The 17,186-nt window shown below is 64.1% G+C and overlaps 1 protein-coding gene across 1 annotated transcript; it reads right to left on the bottom strand.

The window, feature by feature from the left end:
• Nucleotides 1–670: 670 nt before the first annotated feature.
• LOC104301053 (keratin, type II cytoskeletal cochleal) lies at nt 671–16,958 on the bottom strand. Its single transcript, XM_054177401.1, has 9 exons — nt 16,548–16,958; nt 14,014–14,222; nt 10,977–11,037; nt 9,987–10,082; nt 8,755–8,919; nt 8,524–8,649; nt 4,004–4,224; nt 2,004–2,038; nt 671–872 (listed from the first exon to the last, which is right to left on the bottom strand). Exons 1-9 carry the CDS (start codon nt 16,941–16,943, stop codon nt 685–687), a joined length of 1,497 nt encoding a protein of 498 aa, XP_054033376.1. The 5' UTR covers nt 16,944–16,958; the 3' UTR covers nt 671–684.
• Nucleotides 16,959–17,186: the final 228 nt, after the last annotated feature.

Here is a 17,186-nt window from a genome sequence, read left to right as displayed (position 1 = left end):
CACAAAAGCTTTCTCCCCACTGCTTCCCTGGGTGAATTTCACCCCACAGGCTCACCCCTGGGGTGGGCCAGGTTGGAGGAGTGGGAGGAGGGGCTTGGAACTGGATGAGCTTTAAGGTCCCTTCCACCCCAAACCATTCTATGACCTTCTGCAAGCTCCAGAGGGTAGGAGGAAGCCTTGGGGGGGGGGGGGCTGGCAGGGCCACCCTGGTGGGGCTCACTCCAGCTCCTTCCTCACTGCAGCCAAGGTGCCCTAGAGGTGCAGCCTCCAAGGGGGTCCTACACATGCAGCCTCCAGGGTGCCCCTACAGATGCAACCTCCCAGGGGTCCCAGAGAAGCCTCCAGGGTGCCCCTACAGATGCAGCCTCCAAGGGGTCCCAGAGGTGCAGCCTCCAAGGGGTCCCTACAGATGCAGCCTCCAAGGGGGTCCTACAGATGCAGCCTCCCAGGGGTCCCAGAGAAGCCTCCAGGGTGCCCCTACAGATGCAGCCTCCAAGGGGTCCCTACAGATGCAGCCTCCCAGGGGTCCCAGAGATGCCTCCAGGGTGCCCCTACAGATGCAGCCTCCAAGGGGTCCCAGAGGTGCAGCCTCCAAGGGGTCCCTACAGATGCAGCCTCCAGGGTGCCCCAGAGAAGCCTCCAAGGCTCTTTCTCCTCTGTGGTTTCCCTCTGCCCTCCCTGTGGTTACTTCCTGATGCTTCTCCTGCTGGAGGAGGTGGTGGTGATGGTGTAGGACTTGGAGCTGCCCCCCGAGGTGAAGCCCAGGGCCCCGCTGCCCATCCCTGCCCCCAGGCTCAGGCCTCCTCCGATGCCTCCTGCCAGGAGTCCGCCGGAGCTGCCGTAGCTTCCTGCCCCGCTGGAGCTGACCACAGCTGCAAGACAGAGAGCAGCAAACCGCAGGTGAGCAGCAGGGGACCTCCCCCCCAGCCCTGGCAGCCTCCCAGAGAGGCCTTCTGTGAAGTGCAGCGGCCAGGGGAGAGCTCTCCAGGGCCTGCTGCAAACACTGAACCTCTTTGCCCTCCCTTGGCCCCAGGGCATCTCAGTGCCAGGGCAGGGGCATGGGAGGGCTGAGGAGCTCCTCCCCTCCTCCAGCACCCAGCCTGGCTCAGGACCTCCTGCAGCAGGGAGAACCTCACCCAGCTCACCTCTAGGGGCTGGGGCTGTGCACAACGGCTCTGAGGCACCAGGACCTGTCCAGGGTCCGGGCAAGGTCCAGAAGCTGCAATGGCAGCTCCTGAATGTCACCTCTGCAGCAGCAGGGCAGGGATGGAGCCCCTGGGCTGGGCACAGCTGGCAGCCTGGGGGCAGCCTTGGGCCCCTCAGGGCCAGGAGGAGTTGGAGGGCTGCAGCAGGGCCAGGGAAGGGCAAGGGAGCTGGGGAAGGAGCTAAGGAAGGGGCTGGGGAGGAGCAGCTGAGGGAGCTGGGGGGGTTGAGGCTGGGGGAGAGGAGGCTGAGGGGAGACCTCCTGGCTCCCTGCAAGTGCCTGAGAGGAGGCTGGGGCCAGGGGGGGGTTGGGCTCTTGGGCCAAGGGCCAGGAGCAGAGGAGATGGCCTCAGGCTGCCCCAGGGCAGGCTCAGCTTGGCCCTGAGGAGAAACTTCTCCCCTGGAAGGGTTCTGCAAGCCTGGCCCAGGCTGCCCAGGGAGGTGCTGGTGGAGTGCCCAGGCCTGGAGGGGCTCTGGGACCCTGTGGCTATGGCACCTGTGGCCATGGTTTGGAGGCCATGGAAGGGTTGGGTTGCTGCTTGGATGCCCTCAGAGAGCTTCTCCAACCTCAACAATCCCCTGAGACTCTGATCTCACAGAGCTGAAGCCTCCCAAGGAGCCACCACTGCTGTCAGCTCCTCTCTCAGAGGCTCCCATGGCAGGAGGTGGCCACCTGGGAGGCAAGGAGCTGAGGCAGGACACTGTGAGGCTCCTGCCTGCAGCCCCAGCTGCTCTCCAGCTGCACCTTCTGCAGGCACAGGGCTGGGAGCCAAAGCCCAGCAGTCCCAGGCTCAACTCACAGATGTTGACGTTGCCAACTCCATCTCCAGCCAGCCTGGGGGGGAAGCAGAACACAGAGAGGAGGAGGAGGAGGAGGGGTTAGGGTTGGCCTTATTCAGTCATCCCCCCCAGGGCTGAGGGTGAGGACAATGGCAGAGAGGCCTCAGAGCTGCTCAGTGCTGCCTGTGGCCCTGCAGCTGCCAGCTCTGCTCTCAGCCTGGGGGTGCTGGCAGGGCACAGAGGCTTAGTCCTAAGCCCAGGGGGGGTTGGAGCTGCTGGGAGCTTTTCTGCCACTGCAGCCAGCAGCAAGTGGAAAACTTCCACATTTTCCACAGCCTTTGCCCCCAAAGGACCAAATCTTCCTCCCAAAGGACCAAATCTTCCTCCCAAAGGACCAAATCTTCCTCCCAAAGGACCAAATTTTCCACCCAAAACACCAACTTTTCCTCCCAAAGGATCAAATTTCCCACCCAAAGTGCCACATTTTCCCCCCAAAATAACCAAAATTTGCTCCCAAAGTACCAAATTTTCCCCAAAGTAACAAATTTGCCTCCCTAAATACCAAATTTTCCCCCAACCCAACTCAACTCCACCCAACCCAACCCGACCCAACTCCACCCAACCCAACCCAACCCAACTCCACCCAACCCAACCCGACCCAACCCAACTCCACCCAACCCAACTCCACCCAACCCAACTCCACCCAACCCAACCCAAACCAACCCAATTCAACTCCACCCAACCCAACCCGACCCAACCCAACTCCACCCAACCCAACCCAACCCAATTCAACTCCACCCAACCCAACCCAACCCGAACCAACCCAACTCAACTCCACCCAACCCAACCCAACTCCACCCAACCCAACCCAAACCAACCCAATTCAACTCCACCCAACCCAACCCAACTCCACCCAACCCAACCCGACCCAACCCAACACAAACTACCCCAACCCAACTCCACCCAACCCAGCTCGACCCAACCCAACTCCACCCAACCCAACTCGACCCCACCCAATCCAACCAACTCAACCCAACCCGACCCAACCCCACCCAACCCGACCCAACCCCTCCCAATCCAACTCAACCCAACCCAACTCGACCAACCCAACCCAACCCCACCCAACCCAACCCCACCCAACCCAACTCGACCAACCCCACCCAACCCAACCCCACCCAATCCAACTCAACACAACCCAACTCAACCCAACCCCACCCAATCCAACCCAACTCTACCAACTCCACCCAACCCCACCCAATCCAACTCAACCCAACCCAACTCCACCCAACCCAACTCAACCAACTCAACCCAACCTGACCCAATCCAACCCAACTCAACCCAACCTGACCCAATCCAACCCAACTCAACCCAACCTGACCCAATCCAACCCAATCCAACCCAACCTGACCCAATCCAACCCAACCTGACCCAATCCAACCCAATCCGACCCAACCTGACCCAATCCAACCCAATCCGACCCAACCTGACCCAATCCAACCCAATCCGACCCAACCTGACCCAATCCAACCCAACCTGACCCAACCTGACCCAATCCAACCCAACTCAACCCAACCTGACCCAATCCAACCCAACCTGACCCAATCCAACCCAACTCGACCCACTCCACCCAACCCAACTCAACCCAACACAAATCAAGTCAACCCACTCCACCCAACCCGACCAACTCAATCCAACCCAATTCAACCCAACCCAACTCAGCTCCACCCAATCTAACTCATCCAACCCAATCCAACCCAATTCAACACAACCCAACTCAACCCAACCCAACCCAACCCCACCCAATCCAATTCAGCCCAACTCAACCCAACTGAACTCAACCCAACCCAACCCAACCCAACTCATTCTCTGATCCTATGACTTTTCAGGCCCCAAACTCAGTTTCAACCAAGGCTTTCCTCCTCTCTCTGTCCTTGGAGGACCTGGAGCTGGCTCCTCACAGTGCCCCCAAGGGATGGGGACAAAGAGCTGCATCCTTCCAAGCCCCACAGGTTCTCCTCACCTGCTCTCCTCTCCCTCCAGCAGCTTCCTGTAGGTTGCAATCTCGATGTCCAGGGCCAGCTTGACGTTCATCAGCTCCTGGTACTCCCTCAGCTGCCTGGCCATGTCCTGCTTGGCCTTCTGCAGGGCAGCCTCCAGCTCTGCCAGCTTGGCCTTGGCGTCCTTGACTGCCAGCTCCCCGCGCTCCTCGGCCTCAGCGATGGAAGCCTCCAGCTTGGCACGCTGCAGGGGCACAGCAGGGTACAGCAGTGGGCATCTCACCTCCTCTGGAGGGCACTGGTGCCCATGGGACATGGAACTGTCAGGGGTGGAAGGAGCCTCAAGGCTCAGCCAGCTCCAGCCTCAAGGCTCAGCCAGCTCCAGCCTCAAGGCTCAGCCAGCTCCAGCCTCAGGCAGCTCCAGCCTCAAGGCTCAGCCAGCTCCAGGCTCAGCCAGCTCCAGCCTCAGCCAGCTCCAGGCTCAAGGCTCAGCCAGCTCCAGCCTCAAGGCTCAGCCAGCTCCAGGCTCAGCCAGCTCCAGCCTCAAGGCTCAGCCAGCTCCAGCCTCAAGGCTCAGCCAGCTCCAGCCTCAAGGCTCAGCCAGCTCCAGGCTCAGCCAGCTCCAGCCTCAAGGCTCAGCCAGCTCCAGCCTCAAGGCTCAGCCAGCTCCAGCCTCAAGGCTCAGCCAGCTCCAGCCTCAACCAGCTCCAGCCTCAAGGCTCAGCCAGCTCCAGCCTCAAGGCTCAGCCAGCTCCAGCCTCAAGGCTCAGCCAGCTCCAGCCTCAACCAGCTCCAGCCTCAACCAGCTCCAGCCTCAACCAGCTCCAGCCTCAAGGCTCAGCCAGCTCCAGCCTCAGCCAGCTCCAGCCTCAAGGCTCAGCCAGCTCCAACCCCCCCTGCCATGGACAGGGACACCTCAGACTGGATCAGGTTGCTCAGAGCCACACACAAGGGGCACACAAGGCTCAGCCTGGGTCAGGAGAGGTGGACACAGGCGACACTGTGCCACACAGGATGCAAAGGAGGTGCAATGGAGTGAAGCTGGAGCAGGATCCAACCTAACTCTCCCCTTGCAGTGCCAGGATGAGGAGCAATGGATTGGAGCTGGAGCAGGACCCAACCTAACTCTTCCCTTGCAGTGCCAGGATGAGGAGCAATGGATTGGAGCTGGAGCAGGGTAGAGGAAGTTTGGACATCAGGAGGAAGAAAGTCTTGAGGGTGAGGCTGGGGAGAGCCTGGCACAGGCTGCCCAGGGAGGCTGTGGCTGCCTCCTGCCTGGAGGTGCTGAGGGCCAGGCTGGATGAGGCCCTGAGCAGCCTGGGCTGGGGGGAGGTGTCCCTGGGCAGGGCAGGGGCTTGGAGCTGGCTGAGCTTTGGGCTCCCTTCCACCCCCAACCCACTCCAGGACTCCCTGATTATTCCCCAGGGCTTGTTCACAGCCAGCTGCTCCCCTGAGCACCCCTGGCCTTAAGCAGCAGCCCAGAGCTGCCCCAGAGCACCCCTGTGGGGCTGGAAGGGACCTCTGGAGAGCACCCAGGCCAACCCCCTGCCAGAGCAGGGGCACCCAGGGCAGGGCACACAGCAACACAGCCAGGTAGGGCTTGGAAGCCTCCAGAGAGGAAGACTCCACAACCTCTCTGGGCAGCCTGCTGCAGGCCTCCTGCAGCCTCTCACCAAAGAGGTTTCTCCTGATGCTGAGGTGGAACCTGCTGTGTTCCACCCTCAGCTGTGGCCCCTGCAGCTCCATGGAGCCTCCTGTTTGGCAGGAAGGGCCCAGGGGGAACATTGGTGCTTTGGAGCCTCATCCATCATTCAAGGGCCCTGCTGTTGGGCAGCTCTTGGCTTCTGCTCAGTGTGTGCTGAAGCCTCCCTGCCCTGAAACCAAATAAACACCGAGGGCTGAGTCACAGAGGCTTATCTCCAGCTCTCTGCACCCTGCTGATCCACAGCCAGGCTTCAGCAGGGCCCCAGGCAGTGCTCCCTGCTCTGCTTTCCACCAGCCCTCAGATAAAGGCCTGGAGGGCCCCTGGAGAAAGCAAACAGAAGGTCCCCCAGGGCTGGGAAGTCCTCCTCTGTGCCCAGCCCTGGTGCCACCTTCTGCAGAGCAGGGAGTGGGCAGGGAGCCCAGGAGCAGGAGGCTGCAAGGAGTGCATCTGAATGCCTGAAGGGAGCTGAGGATGGGGCTGGGAAGTCCTCCTCTGTGCCCAGCCCTGGTGCCACCTGCAGAGCAGGGAGTGGGCAGTGGGCCCAGGAGCAGGAGGCTGCAAGGAGTGCATCTGAATGTCTGAAGGGAGCTGAGGATGGGGCTGGGAAGTCCTCCTCTGTGCCCAGCCCTGGTGCCACCTGCAGAGCAGGGAGTGGGCAGGGGGCCCAGGAGCAGGAGGCTGCAAGGAGTGCATCTGAATGCCTGAAGGGAGCTGAGGATGGGGCTGGGAAGTCCTCCTCTGTGCCCAGCCCTGGTGCCACCTGCAGAGCAGGGAGTGGGCAGTGGGCCCAGGAGCAGGAGGCTGCAAGGAGTGCATCTGAATGCCTGAAGGGAGCTGAGGATGGGGCTGGGATCTCCTCAGTGGTGCCCAGGGCCAGGAGCAAGGGACACAAACTGGAAGCCAGGAGGCTCCACCTGGACTTCAGGGAGAAACTTCTTGACTTTGAGGCTGCTGGAGGCCCTGGAGCAGGCTGCCCAGAGAGGTGGTGGAGTCTCCTCCTGTGGAGAGCTTCCAACCCCCCCTGGATGTGTTCTTGGGGAGTTTCCTTCTCTGGAAGGCTTTCAAGGCCCCCTCCTGGCTGTGTTCCTGTGTGAGCTGCTCTGGGTGCCCCTGCTGGAGCAGGGGGCTTGGTCTGGATGCTCTCCAGAGGTCCCTTCCAACCTCACCACCCTGTGACTCCACGAGTGTGTGTGCCTGGGAGGTGCAGCCTGGCCCTGGATCCCTTCCCTCCTGTGCTCCCAGCTCCCTCAGGGCTTGTGCTCAGCTGTCCCTCAGCAGCCCCTGGCCCACAGGAGCTGCTCCCCTCCAGCAGAGCTGTGGCAGCTCTTGAGGTGACCCACGGCAGCCACCCCCAAGCTGCTGCTGCCAGATGCAGGGCCACAGGGAGGGGGGCAGCCTCTGGAGGGGTTTCAGAGCAGCAGAGCTGTGCTGCTGGGGGCTGTGGGTGAGCCCCAGCCCTGGAGGATGGTTGGGCTGAGGGATTCCCAGCCCAGAGGATTCTATGACCCCCCCCAGGACTCTTGCTGCTGCTGCTGGATGAAGCCTTGAGCGACCTGGTCTGGGGGGAGGTGTCCCTGCCCTCCCCATCTCCTTGCAGCTGGAGGACCTTTGAGGTCCTGTCCAACCCACAGCATTCCAGGGATCCAGGAACTCCCTTAATTGAAAGGTGCTGGAGCACCACCAGAGAGGTGAAGTCTCCACCTCTGAAGCCATCCCAAACCCAGCTGGGTGTTGGAGCTTCTGGATCTTGAGGTTGATCTCATTCTTGGGGTTCCCTTCCAACCCCCCTACCCTTCTGTGCCCCTGTGCCCCTCTGCCCAGAGCAGGGGAGGCAGGGCAGGAGCTCACCTGGGCCTTGGCTCCCTCCATCTCCCCCTGCAGCCTCTGGATCTCAGTCTTGCTGCTCCCTTCCAACCCTCTCCCCCTGCCCAGAGCAGGGGAGGCAGGGCAGGTGCTCACCTGAGCCTTGTCCCCCTTGATCTCCCCCTGAGACCTCTGGATCTTGAGGTTGATCTCATTCTTGGTGCTCCCTTCCAAGCCCCTACCCTTCTGTGCCTCCAGCAGCAGGGGAGGCAGGGCAGGAGGTCCCCTGAGCCTTGGCCCCCTCCATCTCCCCCTGCAGCCTCTGGATCTCATTCTTGGGGTTCCCTTCCAAGCTCCTAACATTCTTGGGCTCCTATCCTCCACTGCCCAGGGCAGGGGAGGCAGGGCAGGAGCTCCCCTGAGCCTTGGCCCCCTCCATCTCCCCCTTCAGCCTCTGGATCTCAGTCTTGCTGCTCCCTTCCAACCCTCTCCCCCTGCCCAGGGCAGGGGAGGCAGGGCAGGAGCTCCCCTGAGCCTTGGCTCCCTCCATCTCCCCCTGCAGCCTCTGGATCTCATTCCTGGGGTTCCCTTCCAACCCCCTACCCTTCTGTGCCCCTGTGCCCCCCTGCCCAAGGCAGGGGAGGCAGGGCAGGAGCTCACCTGAGCCTTGGCTCCCTCCATCTCCCCCTGCAGCCTCTGGATCTCATTCTTGCTGCTCCCTTCCAACCCTCTCCCCCTGCCCAGGGCAGGGGAGGCAGGGCAGGAGCTCACCTGGGCCTTGTCCCCTTTGATCTCCCCCTGCAGCCTCTGGATCTCATTCTTGGGGTTCCCTTCCAAGCTCCTAACATTCTTGGGCTCCTATCCTCCACTGCCCAGGGCAGGGGAGGCAGGGCAGGAGCTCCCCTGAGCCTTGGCTCCCTCCATCTCCCCCTGCAGCCTCTGGATCTCATTCCTGGGGTTCCCTTCCAAGCTCCTAACATTCTTGGGCTCCTATCCTCCACTGCCCAGGGCAGGGGAGGCAGGGCAGGAGCTCACCTGGGCCTTGGCCCCCTCGATCTCCCCCTGCAGCCTCTGGATCATTCGGTTGATTTCGGTGATCTCGTTCTTGGTGTTCCGGAGGTCGTCTCCGTGCTTCCCGGCCGTCACCTGCAGGGCCTCGTACTGCAGCACACCAGGGGGGGAGGAGGAGGAGGGAGAAGGTGATGCAGACCCAGCTCAAACCTCTCCTTTTGCCCCTGCCCCCCACCCCCTGGCTCCCTGCCTCACCTTGCTCTGGTACCAGGACTCGGCCTCGGCGCGGCTGCGGTTGGCCACCTCCTCGTACTGAGCCTTCACCTCGGCGATGATGCTGTCCAGGTCCAGGTTCCTGCTGTTGTCCATGGAGAGCACCACAGAGGTGTCAGAGACCTGAGCCTGCAGCTCCTGCAGCTCCTGCGGCGGAGAGGGAAGCAGCAGCCTCAGCGGCGGAGCCCAGCCGCAGCCCCGGCGGGGAGGAAGCGGCAGGGGAGGCTGAGGGGGGCAGGGGGAGGGAAAGGCTAAGGAAGAATGAGGGGAGGGAAAAGGAGGCAGGGGGAAAGGGAGGCAGGGGGAGAGGAGGGAAAGGGAGGCAGGGGGAGAGGAGGCAGAGCGAAAGGGAGGCAGGGGGGGAGGAGGCTAAGGAAGAATGAGGGGAGGGAAAAGGAGGCAGGAGGAGAGGAGGCAGAAGGAAAGAGGGGCAGGAGGAAGGGAGGCAGAGGGAGAGGGGGGCAGGAGGAGGGGAGGCAGAGGGAGAGGGGGGCAGGAGGAGGGGAGGCAGAGGGAGAGGGGGGCAGGAGGAGGGGAGGCAGAGGGAGAGGGGGGCAGGAGGAGGGGAGGCAGAGGGAAAGAGGGGCAGGAGGAGGGGAGGCAGAGGGAAAGGGGGGCAGAGGGAAAGGGGGGCAGAGGGAAAGGGGGGCAGAGGGAAAGGGGGGCAGAGGGAAAGGGGGGCAGAGGGAAAGGGGGGCAGGAGGAGGGGAGGCAGAGGGAAAGAGGGGCAGGAGGAGGGGAGGCAGAGGGAAAGGGGGGCAGAGGGAAAGGGGGGCAGAGGGAAAGGGGGGCAGAGGGAAAGGGGGGCAGGAGGAGGGGAGGCAGAGGGAGAGGGGGGCAGGAGGAGGGGAGGCAGAGGGAGAGGGGGGCAGGAGGAAGGGAGGCAGAGGGAGAGGGGGGCAGGAGGAAGGGAGGCAGAGGGAGAGGGGGGCAGGAGGAGGGGAGGCAGAGGGGGGCAGGAGGAGGGGAGGCAGAGGGAGAGGGGGGCAGGAGGAGGGGAGGCAGAGGGAAAGGGGGGCAGGAGGAGGGGAGGCAGAGGGAAAGGGGGGCAGGAGGAGGGGAGGCAGAGGGAAAGGGGGGCAGAGGGAAAGGGGGGCAGAGGGAAAGGGGGGGCACCCCTCTCAGCTCTGGGCACAGCTGAGGTCACCCCTGGCTGTCCCTCAGGCGCTGGTGCCGCTGCCCAGCAGCGGGCAGGGGAGCAGGAGGGACCTTACCGCCTCGTAGAGGGACCTCAGGAAGTTGATCTCGTCGGTCAGGGCATCCACCTTGGCCTCCAGCTCCACTTTGTTCATGTAGGCAGCATCCACGTCCTAGGCAAGAGCCCAGGGGGGCTGCCATCACTTGGGTGACCGAGGCCAGAAAGCAGCCACGAGCCCAGCAGGGGCCCCAGGCTGCCTGCAGCCCAGCTCTGCCCACCCAGGGCCCCAGGAGCCCTCTCCCAGTGTGCCAAGGACTGGCCTGGCTCATGGGCACCAGGGGCTGCAGCAGGGCCAGGGAAGGGCAAGGGAGCTGGGGAAGGGGCTGGGGGAGAGGGCTGGGGAGGGAGGAGCAGCTGAGGGAGCTGGGGGGGTTGATGCTGGAGGAGAGGAGGCTGAGGGGAGACCTCCTGGCTCCCTGCAAGTGCCTGAGAGGAGCCTGGAGCCAGCTGGGGGCTGAGATCTCCTGTCCTAAGTGATGGCACAAGAGGAGCTGGCCTCAGGCTGCCCCAGGGCAGGCTCAGCTTGGCCCTGAGGAGAAACTTCTGCCCTGGAAGGGTTCTGCAAGCCTGGCCCAGGCTGCCCAGGGAGGAGGTGGTGGAGTCCCCATGCCTGGAGGGGTTCCAGCCCCCTGTGGCCATGGAGGGGTTGGGCTGAGGTTGGCCTGGCTGACCCTGGAGGGCTTTGCCAACCCAACCACTTCTATGATTCCAGGTTCTGGAGGCTCTCCTGGACCTGTGCTGCAAATCCACTGCCAGTCTGGAGGAGGCCTCAGGCAATGGCCCAAAGAAAGGCAAAGGCACAGCCCAGGAGGTCCCCAGCCCTGCCCCTCCCCCCCCCCCCCAGCCTCCCACCGAGGCTGCGCCGCCCCCGACGGAGCAGGGAGGCTCTTCCCCTGTGGCTCCCCCGGGGCTGAGGGGGGGAGCAGAGGCTGCAGGGGCAGAAGGGGGAAGGAGAGAGGCTGCCAGGAGGCTGTGAGCAGCCCCAGGCAGCAGCCTTGCTCCTCACCTTCTTCAGCACCACGAACTCGTTCTCCGCCGCCGTGCGCTTGTTGATCTCATCCTCGTACCTGCAGGGGGGGCAGAGCTGGCAGGAGCTGGGGGGCTGGGGGGGGGTGAGGGGGGCTAGGGGGGGGTTAGGGGGAGCTGGGAGCAAGGCAAACCCGGCTCAGAGTCCCCCCAAGTCCCTTCTCCTTCCATGAGCCTTCAGGAACTGCCTCAGCCTGTGGTCTCCTCAGCCTGTGGCCTCCCCAATCCTGAGACCTCCTCAGCCTGTGGCCTCCCCCAGCCTGTCAGCTGCTTGCCTCCCAAAGCCTCCTGCACAGAGTTTGCTTCTCCATGGATCTCAGAGCTGAAGGAATCAGCACAGCCCTGTGCACCTTGCAGCTCCTCTGGGTGCAAACCAGCTCTGAGCTCCTGCCTTGCACAGAGGCCAACAAGAGCTGGGGATGGGCAGGGGAGAAACAGCTCCAGGGCTGGGTCTGAGCTGGGGATGGGCACAGGGCAGAAGCAGCTCCAGGGCTGGGTCTGAGCTGGGGATGGGCACAGGGCAGAAGCAGCTCCAGGGCTGGGTCTGAGCTGGGGATGGGCACAGGGCAGAAGCAGCTCCAGGGCTGGGTCTGAGCTGGGGATGGGCAGGGGAGAAACAGCTCCAGGGCTGGGTCTGAACTGGGGATGGGCACAGGGCAGAAGCAGCTCCAGGGCTGGGTCTGAGCTGGGGATGGGCACAGAGCAGAAGCAGCTCCAGGGCTGGGTCTGAGCTGGGGATGGGCACAGGGCAGAAGCAGCTCCAGGGCTGGGTCTGAGCTGGGGATGGGCACAGGGCAGAAGCAGCTCCAGGGCTGGCTCTGAGCTGGGGATGGGCACAGGGCAGAAGCAGCTCCAGGGCTGGGTCTGAGCTGGGGATGGGCACAGGGCAGAAGCAGCTCCAGGGCTGGGTCTGAGCTGGGGATGGGCACAGGGCAGAAGCAGCTCCAGGGCTGGGTCTGAGCTGGGGATGGGCACAGGGCAGAAGCAGCTCCAGGGCTGGGTCTGAGCTGGGGATGGGCACAGAGCAGAAGCAGCTCCAGGCCTGGGGGCCTCATCCTGGCCATGGAGCTCCTTGGGAACCCCTGGCTATTGACTTTCCCTCACCACACCCCAGGCATTATCAGAGCTGTTTGGTTTCAGTTCCTGCTCCAGCACCTTGCCAGCTCCCTCCTGCCTTTCTTTCCCCTCTTGTTTGTTCCCCTCTCACTGCAGGCATTCCCCTGGGCACCTGGGCTGGGCTCAGGTTGGCACAAAAGGCTACTTGCTTCCCTGGCCTCCTCCCAGGTGCCAGGGGCTGGGCTGCAAGGCTGCTGAGAAAGGGCTCTGCCACCTCCCCACGAACCAAGCAGCAGCTCACCTACCACCCCCCACCCTGCTCAGCTCCCATGGGCTGCCCAGGGCCCCCAGCTGGCATGGCCAGGCCAAAGCACCAAGCCTGGAGCACCTCCTCAGCCTCCTCTGCTCCAGGTGAAACCACCCCAGCCCCTCAGCCACTCCTCATGGCAGCTGGCTTCAAGCTCTGCTCAGACCTCCCCTGCAGCACTGCCTCCAGATCTGCCCAAGAGGTGCCCAGAGAGCTGCCCAAGAGCTGCCCAGGAGTGCCCTGGGAGGTGCCCTGGGAGGTGCCCTGGGAGGTCTTGCTAAGAGGGTTTGAGGGCCAGGGAGCTGCAGGGTTTGAAACTGCAGCAGGGGAGGCTGAGGTTGGGCATCAGGTTGGGCTCTGCTCTGCCCTCCCCTGCAGCACTGCCCCCAGCCCTGGGACCCCCAGCACAGGGAGGACCTGGAGCTGCTGGGGAGGCTCCAGAGGAGGCCACCAAGAGCAGCAGAGGCTGCAGAGCCTCCCCTGTGGCGCCAGGCTGGGAGGGTTGGGGCTGTGGAGCCTGGAGAGGAGAAGGCTGCAGGGAGAGCTCAGAGCAGCTGCCAGGAGCTGCAGAGGCTCCAGGAGAGCTGGGGAGGGACCAGGGATGAGGGCTGGGGAGGGGCAGGGTGAGGGGAGATGGATTGGAGCTGGGAGAGGAGAGATTGAGAGGGGAGAGGAGGAAGTGAGGCTGGGGAGAGCCTGGCACAGGCTGCCCAGGGAGGCTGTGGCTGCCTCCTGCCTGGGGGTGCTGAGGGCCAGGCTGGATGAGGCCCTGAGCAGCCTGGGCTGGGGGGAGGGGTCCCTGGGCAGGGCAGGGGCTTGGAGCTGGCTGAGCCCTGAGCTCCCTCCCAGCCCAGCTCACTCCATGGGGATTCACTTGGTGCTGTCCCTTTCCCCTGGGCATGAACCAAGCCCCCAGGCCCAGCCCTGAGCCCTGCTGCTGCTCCCAGAACCCTTCCAGCCCAAAGCATCCTGGGGAGGCACCAAACAAACCAGCAGGATGCAGCCGCTGAGGACCACACCCCGGCAGGACCACACCCCGGCAGGACTATAGGAACCACTGAGGACCACAGAGCCAGGGAGGACCACACCCAATGAGGACCACACCCAATGAGGACCACGGGAGCCACTGAAACCACACCCAATGAGGACCACAGGAGCCACTGAGGACCACACCCAATGAGGACCACAGGAGCCACTGAAACCACACCCAATGAGGACCACACCCAATGAGGACCACACCAGCCACTGAAACCACACCCAATGAGGACCACAGGAGCCACTGAGGACCACACCCAATGAGGACCACACCAGCCACTGAAACCACACCCAATGAGGACCACACCCAATGAGGACTACACCCAATGAGGACCTCAAGATCCACTGAGGACCACACCAGCCTCTGAAACCACACCCAATGAGGACCACACCCAATGAGGACCACACCAGCCACTGAAAACACACCCAGCGAGGACCACGCCCACTGAGGACCACACCCACTGAGGACCACGCCCAGCTTCCCTGCAGCAGAGCCCTAACTCCTGGCTGGAGCAAAGCTCTCCCTCACTGCCAGGGTAGCTGGGGCCACCCCCTGCCAAGCCCCCAAGCCAGCTGCCCTCAGGAGGAGCGCCCCCAGCTGGGCAGCAGCTGCAATTACTTGGTCTTGAAGTCCTCCACCAGGTCCTGCATGGTCTTCAGCTCCCCCTCCAGCCGCCCCTTGTCCCCCAGCAGGGCGTCCAGCTGCCTCCTCAGGTTGGAGATGTAGGCCTCAAACATGGGCCCTATGTTGCTCCTGGAGGTCTTCTGGTCCTGGAGGAGGCTCCATTTGGTCTCCAGCATCTTGTTCTGCTGCTCCAGGAAGCGCACCTGGAAGCGAGCAAGAGGTCGATGGGGAAGGCAAAGGGGACGGGGGGGGAGCTGACACCACAGGGTTTGGGGGGGCCTGGGGGGATGGGAGGGGTGGGGATGGCATCTGCAGGGCTTGGGTGGCTTGTGGGAAGCAGCTGAGATCTGGAGGGACATAAAGAGCAGGAGGGAAGCAGCTGAGCCCTGGAGAGCCATAAAAGCCAGGGGGGAAGCAGCTGAGCTCTGGAGCTCCTCCAGCCCAGGAGGGAAGCAGCTGAGCTCTGGAGGGACATAAAGAGCAGGAGGGAAGCAGCTGAGCTCTGGAGCTCCTCCAGAGCAGGAGGGAAGCAGCTGAGCTCTGGAGGGACATAAAGAGCAGGAGGGAAGCAGCTGAGCTCTGGAGCTCCTCCAGCCCAGGAGGGAAGCAGCTGAGCTCTGGAGGGACATAAAGAGCAGGAGGGAAGCAGCTGAGCTCTGGAGCTCCTCCAGCCCAGGAGGGAAGCAGCTGAGCTCTGGAGCTCCTCCAGCCCAGGAGGGAAGCAGCTGAGCTCTGGAGCTCCTCCAGCCCAGGAGGGAAGCAGCTGAGCTCTGGAGCTCCTCCAGCCCAGGAGGGAAGCAGCTGAGCTCTGGAGCTCCTCCAGAGCAGGAGGGAAGCAGCTGAGCTCTGGAGCTCCTCCGGCCCAGGAGGGAAGCAGCTGAGCCCTGGAGAGCCATAAAAGCCAGGGGGGAAGCAGCTGAGCCCTGGAGCTCCTCCGGCCCAGGAGGGAAGCAGCTGAGCCCTGGAGCTCCTCCGGCCCAGGGGGGAAGCAGCTGAGCTCTGGAGCTCCTCCGGCCCAGGAGGGAAGCAGCTGAGCCCTGGAGCTCCTCCGGCCCAGGAGGGAAGCAGCTGAGCTCTGGAGCTCCTCCGGCCCAGGAGGGAAGCAGCTGAGCTCTGGAGCTCCTCCAGCCCAGGAGGGAAGCAGCTGAGCTCTGGAGCTCCTCCAGCCCAGGGGGGAGCACAGCAGCCTGGGGCTGGCCTTAGGGCTGTGTCTGAGCCAAAGCTAAGCAGACTCTGCTTGCCTGGCACTGGCCAGCCCCCAGCCCCCAGAGGCCAGCTGTGGCTTCCCTGCCTGCTGAGGATGCCAGAGCTGAAGGTGAGAGCAGGCAGGGGATGGATGAGTGCAGGGCAGAGCAGCCCCAGAGCTGCAGGGCAGTGCAGACAGCCTCAGCCAGCTCTGACCTAGAGGAAGATGTCTCCCCCCAACCCAGAGCCCCCCCAGCCTCCCTGAGGGGGGGGGGTGGTCTGCTCCTGGTGGTGCAGATGTGACCTGCAGCCACAGGGGCACAAAGCACAGGGCAAAGCCCTTCACTGGGGGCTGAGCTCTGACCAGAGCCCTGGCTCCAGCACCTCCTGAGGAGCTCCCCCTCAGCCCATCCCAGGGGCCAAGCAAGCCCTGGGGGTCCCTCCTGCTTCACAGGGGGTCCCACACCTCTGCCAGCAGAGCTGCAGCCCCTCCCAGCACCCCACCATGCTGCTAGGGAGGTATCCCTGAGCCCATCTGTGAACCCCCACACTGGGCTAAGCAAGGACTGGGGCTCCCTCCTGCTTCACAGGGGGTCCCACAGAGCTCCCAGCACCTCCCTGTGCCCCTGAGCACCTCCCCAAGTGTCCATGTGTGACTCCCCCATTGGGCTAAGCAAGCTCTGGGGCTCACTCCTGCTTCAGAGGGGGTCCCACAGAGCTCCCAGCACCTCCCTGCGCCCCTGAGCACCTCCCCAAGGGTCCATCTGTGACCCCCCCATTGGGCTCAGCAAGCTCTGGGGCTCACTCCTGCTTCAGAGGGGTCCCACAGAGCTCCCAGCACCTCCCTGCACCCCTGAGCACCTCCCCAGGGGTCCATCTGTGACCCCCCCATTGGGCTCAGCAAGCTCTGGGGCTCACTCCTGCTTCAGAGGGGGTCCCACAGAGCTCCCAGCACCTCCCTGCGCCCCTGAGCACCTCCCCAAGGGTCTGTCTGTGGGACCCCCCTTGGGCTAAGCGAGCTTTGGGGCTCACTCCTGCTTCAGAGGGGGTCCCACAGAGCTCCCAGCACCTCCCTGCACCCCTGAGCACCTCCCCAGGGGTCAGTCTGTGACCCCCCCATTGGGCTCAGCAAGCTCTGGGGCTCACTCCTGCTTCAGAGGGGGTCCCACAGAGCTCCCAGCACCTCCCTGCACCCCTGAGCACCTCCCCAAGGGTCCGTCTGTGGGACCCCCCTTGGGCTAAGCGAGCTTTGGGGCTCACTGCTTCAGAGGGGGTCCCACAGAGCTCCCAGCACCTGCCCGCGCCCCTGGGCGCCTCCCCCCGCGCCCTCGGCGGCTCCTCACCTTGTCGATGAAGGAGGCGAACCTGTTGTTGAGGCTCTTGATCTGCTCCTTCTCCTCCTTGCGCACCCGCTGGATGTTGGGGTCGATCTCCAGGTTGAGGGGGGTCAGGAGGCTCTGGTTGATGGTCACCTCCTGGATCCCCCCCGCCGGGCCGAGGCCGCCCCCCAGCCCCAGCCCCCCGTAGCTGGAGCGGACGCTGTAGGAGCTGCCCCCTCCCAGGGCGATCCTCTTGCCGCCGGAGCCCAGGCTGTAGAGGCTGGAGCTGCCGAAGCCCCCTGCCCGGCTCAGCCCCGAGCCCCCTCCCAGCCCGCGGCCGGACGAGACGCTGCTGACCCTCACTTGGCTGACCCCTGGCAGGGCCACGGAGCGAGAGCTGAAGCTGACCGAGCGGGACATGACGGCTGCCGGGGCGGGGGGGTGGTCCTGGGTGGGGGTCCTGCGAGCCTTGGCGAGAGCGGCGAGAGGAGCCGGGGGGGAAGCGAGGGGCTGCTCCCGGCCGCTCCTCCTTTTATCCCGCGGGGAAGCTGCCGGGCTCGGCCCCGGGGCGGCCCGGGGATCGTTTTACTGCCCGGCAGGGCAGGGAGTGCCTGGCCGCCTGCCCACCCCCCGCCAGCCTCCTGCGCTCCGCCAGGTGGGGAG

Source organism: Dryobates pubescens, chromosome 40 (assembly GCF_014839835.1).
Source record: "Dryobates pubescens isolate bDryPub1 chromosome 40, bDryPub1.pri, whole genome shotgun sequence".
In the NCBI taxonomy this organism is placed as follows: Eukaryota; Metazoa; Chordata; class Aves; order Piciformes; family Picidae; genus Dryobates; species Dryobates pubescens.
This window is presented reverse-complemented; position numbering and strand designations above follow the sequence as displayed.

What these genes read in the sequence shown, in the direction of transcription:
- LOC104301053 (XM_054177401.1), bottom strand. Translation starts at nt 16,943, where the DNA reads ATGTCCCGCTCGGTCAGCTTCAGCTCTCGCTCCGTGGCCCTGCCAGGG. An exon ending in AGTTCGTGGTGCTGAAGAAG is followed by an intron (nt 10,083 to 10,976) that starts GTGAGGAGCAAG and finishes GCTCTTGCCTAG; the next exon opens with GACGTGGATGCTGCCTACAT. An exon ending in AGTCCTGGTACCAGAGCAAG is followed by an intron (nt 8,650 to 8,754) that starts GTGAGGCAGGGA and finishes GGTGTGCTGCAG; the next exon opens with TACGAGGCCCTGCAGGTGAC.